Below are 18,043 nucleotides of genomic sequence, written 5' to 3' on the forward strand. Positions count from 1 at the left end.
ATCCGGTCCTTCCTCGACAAGAGGCTCTTCGCAATCTTTCATCTTAAGATACATGATGTCTTCATCAGGGAATTCAAACATCATAGGCTGATAATCTTCAATCGGTTGCTCGGCGAGGTAGTCTGACAGAATACTACCTTTGATGGCCTTTTGTGACGTGTACTGAATATCATATTCTGTTAGAATCATCTGCCAACGGGCAACGCGTCCGGTGAGAGCCGGTTTCTCAAAGATGTACTTCACTGGATCCATCTTAGAAATCAATAAGGTAGTATGGTTCAACATATACTGCCTCAGTCGGCGAGCAGCCCAGGCCAAAGCACAGCAAGTTTTCTCGAGCAGTGAATATCTTGTTTCACAGTCGGTAAACTTTTTGCTAAGGTAGTATATGGCATGCTCTTTTCGACCAGACTCGTCATGCTGTCCCAATACACACCCCATCGAGTTCTCAGTCACTGACAGGTACATTATCAGAGGTCTCCCTGGAACTGGAGGTATAAGGATTGGAGGTTTCTGTAAATACTCCTTTATCTTGTCAAAAGCTTTCTGACAGTCATCATTCCACTTGATCGCTTGATTCTTTCTTAGCAGTTTGAAAATTGGTTCACATGTGGCAGTTAGGTGAGATATGAACCTTGCAATGTAGTTCAACCTCCCTAAAAACCCACGGACTTGCTTTCCGTTTTGGTTCAGGCATCTCTTGAATAGCTTTGACTTTTGCTGGATCAACCTCAATCCCTTTCTCACTGACAATGAAGCCTAAAAGCTTCCCTGATCTCACCCCAAACGTACACTTGTTCGGATTCAACCTCAGCTTGAACTTTCTCAACCGGTCAAACAGCTTCTGCAAATTAACCAGGTGCTCCTCTTCTGTCTGCGACTTCGCAATCATATCATCTACGTACACTTCAATTTCTTTGTGCATCATGTCATGAAAAAGAGTCGTCATTGCCCTCTGATAGGTAGCACCAGCATTCTTTAGCCCAAATGGCATCACCTTATAGCAGAACGTGCCCCAAGGTGTAATGAATGTCGTCTTTTCCATGTCCTCTGGCGCCATCTTGATCTGATTATATCCGGAGAAACCATCCATGAAAGAGAATACCGAGGATTGAGCCGTATTATCAACCAATACATCAATGTGAGGTAATGGGAAATCATCTTTCGGACTCGCTCTATTCAAATCCCGGTAATCGACACACATTCTGACTTTACCATCCTTCTTCGGCACAGGAACGATGTTGGCCACCCATGGGGGATAACTTGTAACAGCCAAAAAACCTGCATCCCACTGCTTCTGAACCTCTTCCTTGATCTTAGTTGCCATATCAGGACTCGTTCTACGAAGCTTCTGCTTGACCGAAGGACATCCTTCTCTAAGAGGTAATCGATGCACCACAATGTCTGTATCTAACCCAGGCATATCTTGATATGACCAGGCGAATATCTCCACATATTCTCTCAGCATCTCAATCAGCCTCCTCTTGACAGAGTCCTCTAAAGCAGCCCCAATCTTGATTTCTCTTTTGGCGTCCTCAGTACCCAGATTAACTACCTCCAACTCCTCCTGATGAGGTTGGATGACCCTTTCCTCCTGCTTCAACAATCGGACCAATTCTGCAGGGAGTTCACAGTCTTCCTCACTCTCCTCTTCAGCTTGGTAGATGGGATTGTCGAAATCATACTGAGCCATAACAGAACTGTTCATAGTGAATGCCATAAGATCGCTTCTGCATGTTTAATGCTTTGTTTTAGAAAAAGAGTTCAATAAAGTCACAAAAAACAAAAACATTGCCATTTTATTGTTTTTTGAAAAAGGATGAAAATAAAAAATAGAAAGACAGGGATCACAAAGTTTGATTTCAAAAAATGTCCTTCATTAATGATAATCATTAAAACATGATGAGGCCCTACAATGAATCATTACGCCTTGGGCAGATCGTAGGATTTTCATGCAAAATGAAAAAACAACAGAAAATTACTCTGTCAGAAGAGTAACTTGAACCACTTCTTCAGCCGTCCAGTTGTTGATAGACCCCCCTGGTGCACACGGGCGAACCCAGTTGTCCAAATCACAATCACTGTCACAGTCTTCACTACCGGTTGCAGAGACGTCGCCATGATTCATCAGCCCAGCGCTGGTAAAGGTACTCGGACCCGCTTGACCATTCTGCTCTGCTTGGAGAGGCTCGTAACCAACGCCAAATTTGTCTTCTTTGACAGGCAAATCCACCATCTTGCCCCAGCCTTCAGCTTTGCCAGAATCAACAACCTCCTTAGCCTGCTTGTAAGAAGTAATTGAAGCACCTGGCTTCCTCTGCTCAGCGTACGCCACTTTCTCAAGAGCCACAGTCTCAAACGCCTGGCATAAGGTTTCGTGGATCTCGCCATCCACCTCAACATATTTGAACGAGGATAGATGACTCACCAGAATCTCTTCTTCACCGCACACGGTCACAATCTGACCGTTCCAGACATACTTGAGTTTTTGATGGAGAGTCGACGAGACTGCCCCTGCTGCATGAATCCATGGACGCCCCAATAAACAACTATAGGCGGGCTGGATGTCCATAACATAGAAGATGATATCGAATACCTCAGGACCTATCTTCACAGGCAAGGTAACTTCCCCACACACAGAACGTTTGGATCCGTCGAAAGCACGAACGATCAGGTCACTGGGAGTAAGCACAAACCCTTCCACATCAATCTTCTTCAGAATCTGCTTAGGCAACACATTCAGCGACGACCCGGTGTCTACCAATACGTGAGACAACACTGCCCCCTTGCACTCCATGGTGATGTGCAAGGCTTTGTTATGGTTTCGCCCTTCAGGCGGTAAGTCCAGGTTGGTGAATCCTACACCATGCCTGGTGCTCACATTGGCCATCACACCCTCCAGTTGATTGACAGAAATCTCCTGAGGCACGTAAGCCAGATTCAACATCTTCAGCAAGGCATTACGGTGTGCCTCAGAGCACAACAACAGTGAAAGTATAGAAATCTTGGACGGAGTTTGATTCAACTGATCTACAATCTTGTAGTCACTCTTCTTGATTATCTTCATAAACTCCTCCACGTCCTTCTCAAATGACCCCTCGGGCGCTTCCTTCTGGACAGGCTCTTCCTCAACCACAGCTTGCTTACCCTTTGCTTTGGCGAGAGCCTCAGCATTATTGTCCCTCAAAGGCTGCGGTGCGAACAGACGACCGCTTCTGGTAAAACCTCCTGGACCCCCTACATTATCCACAGCCGGACCAACAGTTGCAGGAACTCTATTCGGTAAACCAATTGTCACTGGAGTTTGATTCACTGGTCTCGTCTGACTTTCAGCCCTTCTGTAACTGCGGTGAGCATTATCATACTTCCACGGCACGGCTCTACTATTCTCAACAGCCCTTCTTCCAGACGCGGCGATAGTAGTTGGAGCACTGATGGTTACAGGCACGGAAATGGTAACTGGGGTACCATTTGTTGCAGGTGCACTAACGACCCTTTGTCCACGTTCTTCAGACGGTTTAAAGTAAATGGTGATAGTTGACACTGTTCCACGATCTTTTACAGCCCTACTGAATTGCAAACAACCCTCATCCATCATACCCTGGATACCGGCCTTAACTGGTCGCAACCATTCTCAGATTCTGCACAGCCCAAACAATCCTCATCACAGCCCGAGTAAACACCCCCATTCAGCAGACGGCCCTTCACAACTAGCAGAGAAGTCTGAACATCATCAACATTAACAACCAGATCTTCAGCTTCTTTCCCCTCAATATTGTTCACTCTATGCCCACCATGCTGAGGCATAGGGTTGTTTACGACGTTAGGCACTGGAGCGAAGTTGATTGCCTTGGCATCGATCAAATCTTGGACCTTGTGCTGGAGAGCCCGACACTTCTCAGTATGATGCCCTGGTGCCCCAGAGTGAAAGTCACAACGGACGTTGGCGTCGTACCCAGGAGGCAATACTGTAGGCGGAGCCATTGTACGCAACTCAACCATCCCCAACCTGAGTAGTTCGGGCAGCAGTTCGGCGTACGACATGGGTAGCGAATCAAAACGTCGATCAGGCATCCTTTGCCTGGGCTGATACGGACGTTGCTGTTGTTGTGGTTGTTGCGGTTGTTGAACTCTCTGTTGTTGTTGTTGACGAGGTTGAGGTGCCGGAATGGTTACTGCAGCAGCTTGACGGTATTCAATTCAGTTCTGATCTCTGCAGTGTTGAACAGCATTAGTTTCACCCTCTCTTCGACGAGGTGCCCCAGCAAACGGCTTCTTAGAAGAAGAGGAACCAGCATCTTGGATCTTCCCAGTTTTAATCAAACTCTCAGTCCTCTCTCCACAAATGACAACATCAGAAAAACTACCGAATGGGCAGCTCCCCATCCGGTCCATAAACACACCCTGAAGAGTGCCGATAAACATATCTGTCAACTCCCTCTCCAGCATAGGGGGTTGAACTCTAGCAGCCAGTTCACGCCACCTCTGGGCATACTCCTTGAAGCTTTCATTGGATTTCTGACAAAGACTCTGCAGCTGAGTCCGGCTCGGTGCCATGTCCATGTTGTGTTTGTATTGCCTCAAAAAGGCCTCACCCAGATCCCTCCAACAGCGGATAGAATCTCTCTTCAATTCCATGTACCAGTCCAAAGAAGCCCCAGATAGACTATCTTGGAAAAAATACATCCACATCTTTTCATCATCGGTATACGCAGAGATTTTTCGATAATAAGCCTGCACATGGGTGCGAGGGCAAGAAGTACCGTTGTATTTATCGAAGGACGGTGCTTTGAACTTGTAAGGGATTCTCAAACCTTCCACCAACCCCATATTGGTAACATCAAAACCGAGAGAATTTGACATTCCATAGCTCTAATTTTCTCAGCAAGGGCATCAACTTTACGATCCCTCTCATTAACCCTTCCCAGAACGTCTTCGTCTTCACTGAGCAGAGAAAACATATCCTCTTGTCTGTCAACAATCGGAACAGGATTACGGGCCGGGGCACGGACTGCTCTGGCATTAGCGGCATCTGGAGCAATAGGTTGACCGTTGATTCGAATACCCCCCAACTCATCACCTACAACATAGTTGTTGATGGGTACAGCAGCAGCAACATTGTTATCATTGACCGGGCCTCCCTCTGGCGGAGCATGGTTGACCGGTGGAATTGCAGCCTCTTGTCTCTGAACCATGGCTCGAAGTTCTTCTTGACCTTGCGCAACCCCTTGCATCATATTCATAAACTGGGCCATGTTAGCCTTCATCTCAGCCAACTCAGCTTGAACTTGATCCATACCTCTCTGTTGATTCAGTCTTGTTGAGTAGCGGTGCGGACGTTGATCAGCTATCCTGCCTGAACAGGAACCAAGAGTGAGAAGTCACGACCAAGAACACCTGTTATGCAAAATGATATGAGTATGGTGCTAATGATGCGTATGATGCACATGATATGTTCATTCCTCAGGCATTCAAAGAGCCTGAGTCATCCTCAAAAGATGGCAACCTGCAGCAAGAACAACATAGAAGCACAGAAACAACATACACAAGAGTGATGAGTACAAGGTGAAACCAACAACCCCATCTATATGAGTAACAGGATCATACAACAAAGTCGACAAAGAAAATCCAACAATCGGAGTACAACAATGAATCCCATCCAACAAGCCTGGAGGTGATTCTCAACATACATATCAAAGATACAAGCTAAGACAAACGGCCTCCCGGAATGAGAGTCTTCAAGTACTGACACTGGTCTATCAACAGGTCACATTCTGAACATTCTGGCAAAAGAGTGATCTTCTCCTTCAGTTGTCGTCTAAGCTCTACCACTTCTCCTCCAAGGTGGTTCTCTGATGCCTGTCTCAAGTCTACTTCCTTCTTCAACTGGATGTCTTTATCTCTGAGTTGCTTCTCCAAGTCTCTGATCTTCTTCTGATAGCTGGCCTCAACCCTCTGCAGCCTCAAGCACTCCCGGTGTTCTGCATCTAACATGCTCTCCATCTCCTCGTAGGATCTCTTCTTGCTTCTCAGTCTGCTAGCATCTTCTTCTCGCACTCCTCTGAGTTGATGAGCCAAATTCAACCTATCAGCTTTGGCTTTGTACAGCTCCATCTGGGTATCTTGCTCCTTCCCTCTCAAACGGCGATTCTCCATCAGGGCTTGCTTGTAGTGCTCCGCAGGCACACTCTCAGCAAGGATCAAAGGTGGTTGCTCCTGCAACGGCTCCATCCTATCGTAGGGTAACAACAAAGTTTCTACTCTCTCCTTGACCCAATCAGTGTAATCGGGCATAGCAACGGCAAACTTCTTCCCTAAGACAGATCCATCCTTCATACCAATAGACTTCCAAGCTCTCCCTATCTGCTCCAATCTATCCGGGTCACTCTGCTTCTCAAAATACACACTTTCAGCTACCTCAGCCTCAAGTGGTCTTCCCTTCATCACAAACCCCAACTGGCGAAGAGAAAGAACCGGGTTGTAATTGATGCAACCCCTAGTCCCTACGAGTGGCACATTACGGAATCCTCCACAGCTCATAATGACGTTACGCACATCCATCCGGTAAGATTGCCACCTGATATCATAGGAGGTAAGAGACATAACCCTCTGAGTCCACTTATGCGTGCTCTGAGCATCCACAAAAGGTCCACTGACTGGCAGGAGAGACAAGAACCATCTGAGCAAAAGCGGGAGACAACACCTGATAGCCCCACCCTTACCATGCCTACTGTGAATAGCATAGTAAGTGTCAGCTAACAGAGTAGGAACTGGATTTCCTCCAATGAAAATACTGACTGCAGCATAGTCAACAAAATTGGGCATACTCGGAAACAGGACGATCCCATAGATCATGACGGCCAACTGAGCATGAAATGCTTCCCAACTTCCCTTCTCTGCTTCTTCTCTAGCTACCCTCAATAGAAACTTCAAAGGCAATCCTACAACATCCCCACTAGACTTCCAACTATCACTGACTTCCTTGATACCCAAATGGAGAGCTCTGGCAACAACTCTGAAATCAACCTCCTTGGGCACATCCAAGAAAGGAACCTGATACCGGACCAGGACACTCAGCAGAATGGAGTACTCCTCAAGAGTAGGCGCCAACTGATAATCTTGAAAGGTGAAACAATGAAGCTCTGGGTCGTAGAACTGTAGAAGAGTCTGCAACGGCACCGGATCGACTACCATCTTCAACAGTGTCAGAATATCTCCATACTGGTCAACAAACCCCTTCTGGCTACCACTGGTCATAAGGTTGCTCAACTCAATCAGAGACGTCAAAGGTTCACGGTGAAAGCTGTAGGAACAAGTCTTCCGCTTCAACTCTGGGACTGTTGCCATCTCTATCAGTGAACAAGCTCTAGAATGTACCTGAGAAATGATATGCATGCAGGGATTAGTTTTTTTTTCTTTCCTTTTCTTTTTTTGTATCCTTTTTTTTTATTGCGTTTCTTTTGAAAAATAAATATGCTATGATGCAAATGATGCAGACTGGACTGGTTGGCTGGGTCTCTCAGAACACAGGATCAAAGCTTCGGCTTGAACTCGGAACCACAAATTCATCTGAAACCCAAAGTCATCTGAGACCCCGAAATTCTGAACCAATAGTCACCAACAGGATCACAAGTCACCAACAAGTCACCAACAAGTCACCAACAAGTCACCAACTGCACCTGTAATAATGATCATTCCCTCCCCACTCACGGGTGTCATCTAGGCCAGGGTAAGGTCGAGAGAAACGCAGCATAAATAACCTTTCGCAGAACATCATCATATACACACCCGAAGTATGTAACGATAATGTCCCACCAGGGTCTGAACTGCTCGTGATATCAATGTTCCGCTAAGTGGCGCAATACCACCCGCTTCCCATGAATCACTCTATTCCTAAGTATCCTAGATTTCACTCATGGCCTGGGTATTGGGCCTTTTACCTCATGTAACTCCCACCCCAGCAGAGAGAAACAAACAACCAGCCAGATGAATAATGAATGTGAATGAATGCAAACATAAGTGCAAACATAAATGCAAACAATAAATGGAATGAATGCAATAAAAAACAGCAAACAACAACCAAAACCCTAACCTAGAGAGCGCTAGGAGAGACTCGCTTAGGGAAGATGGACCAGCATAGGTCAACTTCTCTAGTATCCCCAGCAGAGTCGCCAGCTGTCGCATCACGCGAAAAACCGGCGGGAAAACAAAACAACAGAGCCGCCACCGTGCGTTATTTATCCCAAAAGAGGGAAAGGAAACGCTCAGAGTAAACCTGGAAAGAACATGGTCTCGCGACCAAAGAGAATGGGTTCGGGAGTCGGTTATGCGAAGGGAAGGTATTAGCACCCCTACGCATCCGTCGTACTCGACGGGATCCACGCACAATAGAAAGGAAAATGGTTGCTAAACACTGCTCAAACTCACGCACACTGGCTGAAAGAGACACAAGAAAACAAAAGAGACTGACTCGGCAGGATATCGCATCCTGGGCCTACTTAGTCTATCAGGCATAGACATCAGAGTCGAAGTAGTTCGGACTGGGGAAACGACACATGCTCGCTAGGATATCGCATCCTATGCATACGTATCTCCTTTGGACGAAGGAGAATCAGAGCATTCGTAGCTCGGCTGACACGCACACAAACACAAACAAGGCACACACAGGCAAACATGGCGCCTGACTGCCAATCACTGGACTTACATCAGCATCCGAACCAAAACACACTCAAGAAGGCAAACATGGAGCCTGAATGCCAATCACTGGGCTTACATCAGCATCCGAACCAACAAACCCACACTGGAACCCAAATGCCACTCGATGGACTTACATCAGCTTCCAAGCACACAACAAGACAAAACAAAGACACAGGCGCCCAGAGAGATCTGCTCATCTCCTGCCTACGTACCTCATCTGGTATGAGGATCAGGGCGACGTAGTTCCCCTACAGAGGGATACAGGACTAGCCTAACCAGATAACAGAGGGAGACACAACACTAGGGAGACTACGACTCGAGCCTAGATGTTGTCATGCAAAGTCGTCCCTAAGTTAAGGTTTCTAGCTAACTGGCACAGGGAGCCAGCCTATCCTAATCATGACTTGCACAGGGAGCAAGCCACACACACACTTAACTTGCACAGGAAGCAAGCCAAGCAAAACCTAACTTGCACAGGAAGCAAGTCTAAACTAACCCTATCTTGCACAGGAAGCAAGTCAAACAAACATACAAGCACAGATAGCACACACTATACACAAGCAAGTGTCTCAAACAAGGGTTAGGTTTTAGTCGAGGGGTCATATCAACCTCAACAGACAAACCTCTGGAACTGGGTGAATGTGCTCTTAACCTTGCCATTGAGGGGCTAAGGTGAAGCAGATGAAAGGTGAGTGAAGATAAGACTTCACAGCTCTTATCCCTGGCCTGGGAGAGCTTAAGACAAGAATGTGTGGGTTCAGAAAGTGGGAACCCTTCTACACATTTGATACTGACTCAACTGTACGATTGTACAAGATCTTGGGTTTGTATCTGCAATGCATCAACACAGTGGTGTGAGCAAAGCAGATGACACACAGAATAGCAAGGGATAGATTGCATATCCCTTGGGTTCTGCCAATTGCCTCTTCACTTAGGAGGTTTTTGACTCTATGCAAGGACAAAATTAAACATCCACAAACATTGCCTCTTAAGGAGGACTTCAGACAGTTGCCTGGCCAAGTAACAGGCCAGGTCTTCCAGACTACATGAAGATGAGAAATATACCTCAATGCAAATTGCTTATATAAGCAAAGCAAAGCAAAAGTTCACAAGGAACTGAGCAACTAAAGTACCTGAAACCAGTCAAGCACAGTTAGTATACAAGTCAAAGTTAAATCAAATGAAACAGATATCGACCAGTCAACACAAGCAAGTGAATGTGCAAGGCACAAGGCTCAAGGCATGTGAGCCAAGCCACCTACAAAACAAACAAGTTAGACAATGATATTTAAGCAAGCTCAATCAAAAAGAATTGGTCTCATTGGTCATTTGTTGGTCAACCTGAAAACATGAGCTCAAAGGTGAGTAACAGGACCACTAGGGCAAGCCTAGGGTCAAAAGAGAATGAAAAAGTCAAAAAAGCAAATGGTAAGCATCCAAAATCATGTTCAAACAATCAAGAAACACAACCAATTGGGTTCACATTCATATCAATCATCATCATCATTTCATGAACAATTTAGGTCAAAAACATGGCATTTAGAAGCTCAAAGAAGTCAACAGCAAGACTTAACTAGAAGGCAATCTTAAACATTTCCAAAAATCACCAAATAAATCATGACCAATCACAACCCACATCATGGTAAGCATGTCAAATTTCATCTCATTTGGACAAGTGGAAGGCAGTCAATGAAAATCATAAAGGCAAGGCAATTTTGAACATGCTCAAAGAAGTCAACCAAACATGCATCAACTTAGAAAAACCATAAATCAGGGATGGTGTATGATAATTGAATGGGACTAAAACCATGGCAAAGATGAGGATGTCTAGTTATCTCATGTAAAATTTCATGTCCATCTAATAAAGTATGAGAATTTCACAAATGAAATGGGAACAAGTGTCACATGAGGTCAACATTTGACCAAGCAGGGGAGAAAATCTCAAACAATTAGGAAATGCCACAAATAATTCCAAGAAAATTCACATGTAAACTATACATACAAGAGTAGGTTCATGCAAAAAATCAGATCAATTGGAGGTCAAGAAGCATGGTATCAAAAATCATCAAGTTGGACATCAATGGTGTGACACAAATTGTCACACCCTAATTCAAAAAAATCATAACTCACAAACCAGCAATGATAAATTCACAAACTCTACACCAAAATCACCATGAGTGTGTCTAGTTTAAGCACAAAAAATTTGGGAGCCATTGGATAAAGTATCACCATTTCACAAGTGTTTTGGCAAAGTGTACAAAATTTGGTCACATGAACAAAACCCTAGCATCATTTAAAATTCGACCATCCAAAAAATCAGCAAAAATCATGATAAAATAATAGAGGTCAAGCAGAGCACAATAAAAAAAAATTCATGAATTTTGGATTTGAAATGGGTGAGTTATGATTTTTGTAAGATGATGAACCAAAATGAAATAAACATTGAAATTAAATGAATTAATTTGGATAATTAAATGACCGGATGGCATTTCAGTAATTTTGGGAGTCACTTATCCAAACGGTGTCGTATTGGCCACGGGAATAAAATGTTTCTATTGGCTCATGGGGCACGGGTACAGTAACAAGGCATGCAGCAAAAGGAAAACACGAGCAGCATGGTTTCTGGGCAACAAAACGCATATTTAGGGTTTGCTACAGTAATGTTCATCATCAATGATGAACAAAAATCCCAGAAATGGGAATTAAACATAACATCATGATCAGCAAACAACATACAGTCCGAATCTAACCGTGGTTTCCACTAAATCGAGCTATCCATCAAGTAACATGCAAAACAAGTTTGAATCATCAACCTTCATTTCAACATAACTTGCTAAATACTTAACCATTTTCAACCATTCAAAGCTCATAATGATCAGGGTAAAGAGATCTACACATTTCATACCATGATTTAGAGAAAAGAGTGACTCGAGTTCTTACTTGATTTTGAAGAAATCAACGAAGCAGTGTTGTTTGTGTGTTATAAGCTCAAACAGATGAAGCTAGTGGTTTGAAATGATGAATGGTGAGTGGTTTGTAGCTCCACAACCCTTGGAAATGCTTAAACCGAGTTCTGCCATGGATGATGTGTGAAGAAAAACAGTCGTGTAAGTGAGCTTCCAGGTGGGGAATGGTGGTGAAAACAGGTTCAAAAGGATGAATGGATGTTGTATTAAGCAAGGCAAGGTTCAGTTCTTTGGCCAATGTTGACAGATTTTGAAAGTGGCAAGAAAAATGAGATTTTTAGAGAGTGAGTTTTTTTTGTGTTTTTGAGGCTGCCACTAGTGTTCTCATTCAGCAGAAAAAATGATGTGTGTCTGCTGTTTTTGTGGTACTTGATGGTTCATGAAAATATGGAGTAGAGTGGGTGAAAGTGTACTTTCTTTCCAATTTTCAAGCAAGTAGGTAATGTGTGTATGTACTGCACAAGAATGGGCCTCCAACAAGTTTTAAATGCATTTTCAGAACATGTTTGATTGGTAGAATTGGTTAGAAATGATTATTTTGAAAAGTCAAAATTCAACTCACTTGAAATTAATTAAGGCAAGTTCAAAAATGCCATTTTGATCCATGAGGTTTTGGTGCATGAGGATGACATATTTGGAAAGAGGGCATCAAATGTGACTTGTAGGAAAAAACCCCACCCAAATTGGCCCAATGGTTTGAGAGATATGGCCTTTTGAAGTTCAAGAATTTCTGAAAACGATTCGATCATAACTTGCCAACCATACATGGGAATTGAGTGTTCTTGGACTTTTTGGAAATGGGAGAACAAGATCTTCAACTTTCATGTTGGGCAAAAATTCATTTGAAGCTTGTATCATGATGTAAGTTTGAGGATCAAGACTTTCCATTTTTGGTAAGTTTCAGTTACAGGTCCAGTTTCCATTTTTGGAAATTTCTGATCTGGCTTCAAATTCTTCCATGATGGTGTTTGACATGATATATCAGGACTATATGGACATGGATGAGACCTCTCAAACCAATTTCCATCATCAAATCACTGATTAAATGGACAGTTGACCAACAGTTGACTTTTAGGGTTTCTGACTGATTGTGCATTGACTGATGACTTCTGAACATCCAATCCTTGACCTAAACACTTCAAATGGATCCCCAAGTCATGTGAACATGTTGGACCAACCCTAGGGCCTTGGCTCAATGAAAAACTCACTTGCTTGCTTGATTGACTGATCTCCTGATCAGTTTGACCTAATTTCTTGACTGGCTTGCACTTGAGGCAAATGGGACAATGCAATGCTATGCAGTGGACCATGATATGCTATGACCTAATATGAAAATGTATGTACAATGATAGGTGCAAATTTGAGGTGCTACACCTTCGACCTGAAACCACTATGGATCCTAGATGTAGAGTCGAGCGCTTTATTGCTGATCAAACATTGTTCGTAACTGGATGACCATAAAGATAGTTTATGGGTACTCCACGAAGCATGTTGAGGGACATGAGTGACCTAGATGGAATTTGCCCATCCTGCGTAACAGGATAAATGTCTACGGGCCCAATACTGAACTGGACAATGATGACACAGTCTATGCCTTATGTTCAATATAGACATAGGGGCAAAAGGGCAATTATATACATACGTATTATCACAAAAGGATTTGTCAGATCACGTGACATTTTCGTGTCTTGGATAGCAGTGATGTGTTGCTAGATACCGCTCACTGTTTATTATGTTAAATACGTGATTTAATATAATTGCTAAAGGAGCGAAAACCTAAAGGGTCACACACAAAAGGACGGATTGATGAGAGATAAAGTAAATAAGGAACACCATAAGGTACGGTGCACTTAGGTGAATTGTAGAACATCGTAAAGTACGATGTACCTAAGTAGAATACGAAATATGGTAAGGTAGCACGCACTTAAGTGATTTTGGCATATCATAAGATATGGGCCACATACACTTAAGTGGGCTTTTTAGCTTGCAGCCCAGACAAGTGGTTCTATAAATAGAACCCTTGTGCATAAGCATTTGTTCAGTTGAAATTTCGCTTCTCTTTCACTCAAAGCCTTCATTCGTAGCAGCTAGCACTGAGATTTAAGGAATTCGTTCGTGTGGACTAAGTAGAGGCGTTGTCACCATTCAACATTCGTGATCACTCCTTAGATCTACATCAAAGGTTTCAATTGCCACAAGAGGTAACGATTCTGTCACTGATCATGCCCATTCGTAAGGATCACTAAAGGAGAAAATTTTGATTTTCGTTGCGTTTTGGATCGCTATTCTCCTTCACGCACAAAGGCACTCAGACGCCTTTGGCACTGACCTTGGTACCATAGAAAGAAAAGAATATTCCAACAATGGGGAAGATTTCTGATCGTCAGCATATAATTTTGAGTTCCCTAAACATGCTCTAACCATTGGGCTTAATATGAGAAGGAGCAACATTTACAGTCTCTAAGAACTCAACTTTAAACAACATGAAAGCTATTAAAACACATAAATTGTGAATGGTAAAGACACATAGATAGAACTAAGGGGCATGATATCCACCTAGAGAGGCCATATTTGACCACTCTTATTTAGAGCATGACTCTTTAATAATATCATTTTCGTGTCCAATATTGGAAATTCCAGTTTTCCGCCAAAAGGCAGTGATTCTCTCCTCAATAGAGCATAGTGACACAAAATCTTCAACACTAGAATATTTAGCGTCCATATTTGCCTTAAGTTATTGATAGTTCTTGATAAAGAACAGGAAGAGAGAGAGCCACTAGTAGAATTACCAGTTCTTTCATAACTCTAAAATGCCTAAATCTATAATGGAACTACACCACAATTCTTTAACATTTTAAAGTTGTAACAATCATCGTTAAAAGAAAAATAAATAAAAGAGTGGTAGACCCATACCTGTAAGCGACGTTAAGAATTTGAATATGGAAAAACTAAAAATAGGTGTACTCTGCACTAGTAGATCTCCAAAGAAAATAGATGGAAACTTGGGAGAAGAAGATACGTTAAAAGGTTAATAAGAAGAGCTGGAATATTTTTATTGGAATTGGAAGTCCAGTTGTAGGGGTAATCAACCACCTCTCACTAGGCACCCCAACAATTGAAAAGATTCCCTACGTCATTGGCACATGTAAGAAATTAAGGCCAATATGGCTTCCTAAGGCTCAATCATCATTAATTGCATTTAATATTGTGTGTACAACTGAGCTTTTATCTCAATTCACGTTTGAAGATTCATCTTATTCACATCTAGAGTTGTACCCCAAGCCATACCCGAGGGATTCGCCCCATGTACACCTGAGGGACTTGCCCCAAATACATCGGAGGGACTCATCCCATGTTTGAGGGACTCACCATAGGTACATCCGCAAGACTCGTCCAAATAAGAGGAGAAAAATAAACTAAATCACTTTGCCCTTTACAAGCCATCATACTTAAGAGATTGTGTATTGATATAAGTGCAAAGGTTCCACATGAGGGGGCATCAAAACTCTGTCATGATAGGAAGTGTAGTATGTCACCCTTGCAAAAGCTTCATAGCCATCCATTTATTAAGCATCCATCATTTGATCATGATGCCTATTTTCTATATCACTCGATTCTATATGAAATCGTGGGAGTGATTTGTCCTTATTCATAACGGTATGAGCGAGGAAGTAAAAAAGAGGAATACATATTCTTTAGAATAATAGGGGAGGTAACTACCCGCGTCCCACACTCCTAAGAGTTGATGTTAATTTCTTGGAGCATAAGATTTAGACTTGAGAGTTTCCTATAATACCTCAATCTCAAGGTTGAGGAGGGACATTCAACTCACTTTGTAAACACAATATATAGAGCTTATCATATTCTCTGGTTGAATTTTCTCTAATACCATAACAACCTTAAAAACCTGTAACAATCCTACATAATAAGGAATTGTCACATATTGTATTTTTCGCAAGTTAACGATTCAATTTTCCATTTAACACATATATAGTTTCGTTAATATATAATTGTGATTTTTTGTCAAATAGTCTATTGTCTGAAATTTCATCTCTTAAAAGTAAGTAAATGGAATATCATGAATTCAAATTTATGCCTCTAAAATCGATGGTCTATATTTAACTATCAACTGAGTTGATTTAATGGGCATATAGTCGTCGGTTATAGTAGTAGACAATCAAAAAATTTCTTTATAAAAAAAAAACATTTATCACAAGAGCAAGAGCATTCCACCAAAGAAAACTTTTTAATTTGTCACTTTATTTGCTAGCCAAAATGAATATGATATACTAGTAAAAGTAATACACATAACACTATAAATTTCCCTGCTTATTTGCAAGTCTTCACAATCATCTTATTAATATGATCTGAAAAATTCAAATAAGGAAATACTAATAATAATGAAATAGTAAAACAAGTCAAAAAGAATAATCAAATACGCAAGACAAGAAAGCAAAAGCTCTATAGTTTATGGCTTTAGTTTTTTAATTAATGTAACTATATATGGTATGAGATTTTCAATGGTATTGGTAATGGTTGCACTGGTTAGCAGGTCTAATTTTGAGGTAACCAGCTTTGGAAGGACACGTCATCTGGATAGGAGGAACCATACAGTTATACTGTAAACAAAGAGAACTGCTCAATGGAATCTCCGCCGTTGGATTTATCACAATTCCGGTAAGATAATTATGCTGCAAATACAGTATCTGAATATTTGCTGCTAATAACCGTTCAACAAAGCTACCGGGAACCTCGCCGGTGAAACCGTTATTGTTTAGATACAAATTTCGCACACTTGCTAGTAAAGGTGATATTTCACCTGATAGTTTGTTGTAACTAAGATCAACGGTTTGGATTGTAACTTCATTAAACGGTTCAACCGGACCGTATAATTGGTTTCTTTCTAATTGTAAGTTAGTTAGCGGGAATGAGAATAACTGAGCCGGGATGGAACCGGTGAACCGGTTGAAGCTTAGATCAAGGTAGTTGAGCCGGTTTAGTCTGTATAAAACCCGATCCACCGTTCCGGTAAGCTGGTTCCATGATAGAGAGAGGTATTGTAGAGAAGATGGGAGAGAATCGGGAGCAAGTGAACCGGTGAGTGAGTTGTGCTTTAGATCGAGCCGGTTCAGGTTTTTAGCTGAAGCGAAGGATGGAATTGAACCGGTGAGACGGTTATGACGGAGGATCAGGTTGTTTAGATTTGGCATTTTTCCGATTGACGGAGGAATAGCTCCGGAGAGCTGATTGTAGCTTAGATCGATTGTTCGAAGACTGCGAAGCTGACCTAGCCCCGCCGGAATCTCGCCGAAGATGAAATTCCGGCTGATGCCGAGAAACTTGAGGTTCTTCAATTTGGAAATGGACTGAGGAAGAGGACCGTAAACTCTACCTGGAGAAACGGTTAAGTCGACGAGAGAAGAGAGTTTTCCAACTGCGGTGTCTATTTTCCCGGTTAAACCAGGAGAACCGGCTCTAGATTCACCGAGATTGAGAGCAACAACTTTATCCGAAACACAGTAAACTCCGGCGAAGTTGCACGGATCGTCAGTGAAGTCCCAAGTTGAAAAGAAATTTGAACCAGGAACATCGTGAAGCGATCTTCTAATAGACTGTAGTGCTAAGAAATCAATAGGATTTAAGATTGCTCGCGTGGATTGAAAGAAGCACAAAAAGATAAGAGAATATGTAGAAATCTTCATTGTTAGTTGGAGAAGAATAGAAGAGTAGCGTTTTGATGCGTTATTATAGTAATGGTGGTGAGTAAGTATGGAAACCTTTTCTTCTTCTTTCTCGTGAGTAGCGGTGTGAGGTTTTAATGGCGGAAGTGAAGAATTATCAGTGTGAATAGAAAATCAACTAACTCTAGCTGGCTTGGAAGAGAAGCAATTCTTTTTTGTGAATCAATGTTTTTGCTTTTTGTGTTGATAGTTTTGCTTTTTCATGATTTTGCCTTCTCTTACAAGGCGCAGCAGAGTAATCACCGTCACAAGCAAACTTCTGCTTAATTTGTTAATGCTATAATCATAAGCCAAAAAATTAGTATTGTTAATTTAATTGCTTACTAGTCGTTGCTTTGTTTATGTATTTTTTAATTAGATTAACGAAGGAGTTTTAAGAGAAAAAGGTAGTGTTGGGTCACGTTTGGAGACTGACAGGTAATGAAACACTTAAACAAGAGGTGGACTTGGATGAGGATTCAGTTTTATAATTCAGCAACTTCCCGTTAAGGCCACGTTGAATTTAAAGGTTGGTCAAACTTATCTTATCTCACATGTTTCGTGTGTTCTGCTATCAATTGTTGCGGTTCTTTTTAGCTGTATATGACAAAAATCCAAACAGGACAATTATTATTTTACTTTCGGTTATTCCAACTCCAA

The 18,043-nt window shown here is 42.2% G+C and overlaps 1 protein-coding gene across 1 annotated transcript; it reads right to left on the reverse strand.

Moving 5' to 3' along the window:
* Positions 1 to 15,983: 15,983 nt before the first annotated feature.
* On the reverse strand, positions 15,984 to 17,756 carry LOC127126197 (LRR receptor-like serine/threonine-protein kinase ERL2). Its single transcript, XM_051055083.1, has one exon. It carries the CDS (start codon positions 17,363 to 17,365, stop codon positions 16,181 to 16,183), a length of 1,185 nt encoding a protein of 394 aa, XP_050911040.1. The 5' UTR covers positions 17,366 to 17,756; the 3' UTR covers positions 15,984 to 16,180.
* Positions 17,757 to 18,043: the final 287 nt, after the last annotated feature.

This window comes from Lathyrus oleraceus, chromosome 3 (genome assembly GCF_024323335.1).
Source record: "Lathyrus oleraceus cultivar Zhongwan6 chromosome 3, CAAS_Psat_ZW6_1.0, whole genome shotgun sequence".
NCBI classification, from domain to species: domain Eukaryota; kingdom Viridiplantae; phylum Streptophyta; class Magnoliopsida; order Fabales; family Fabaceae; genus Lathyrus; species Lathyrus oleraceus.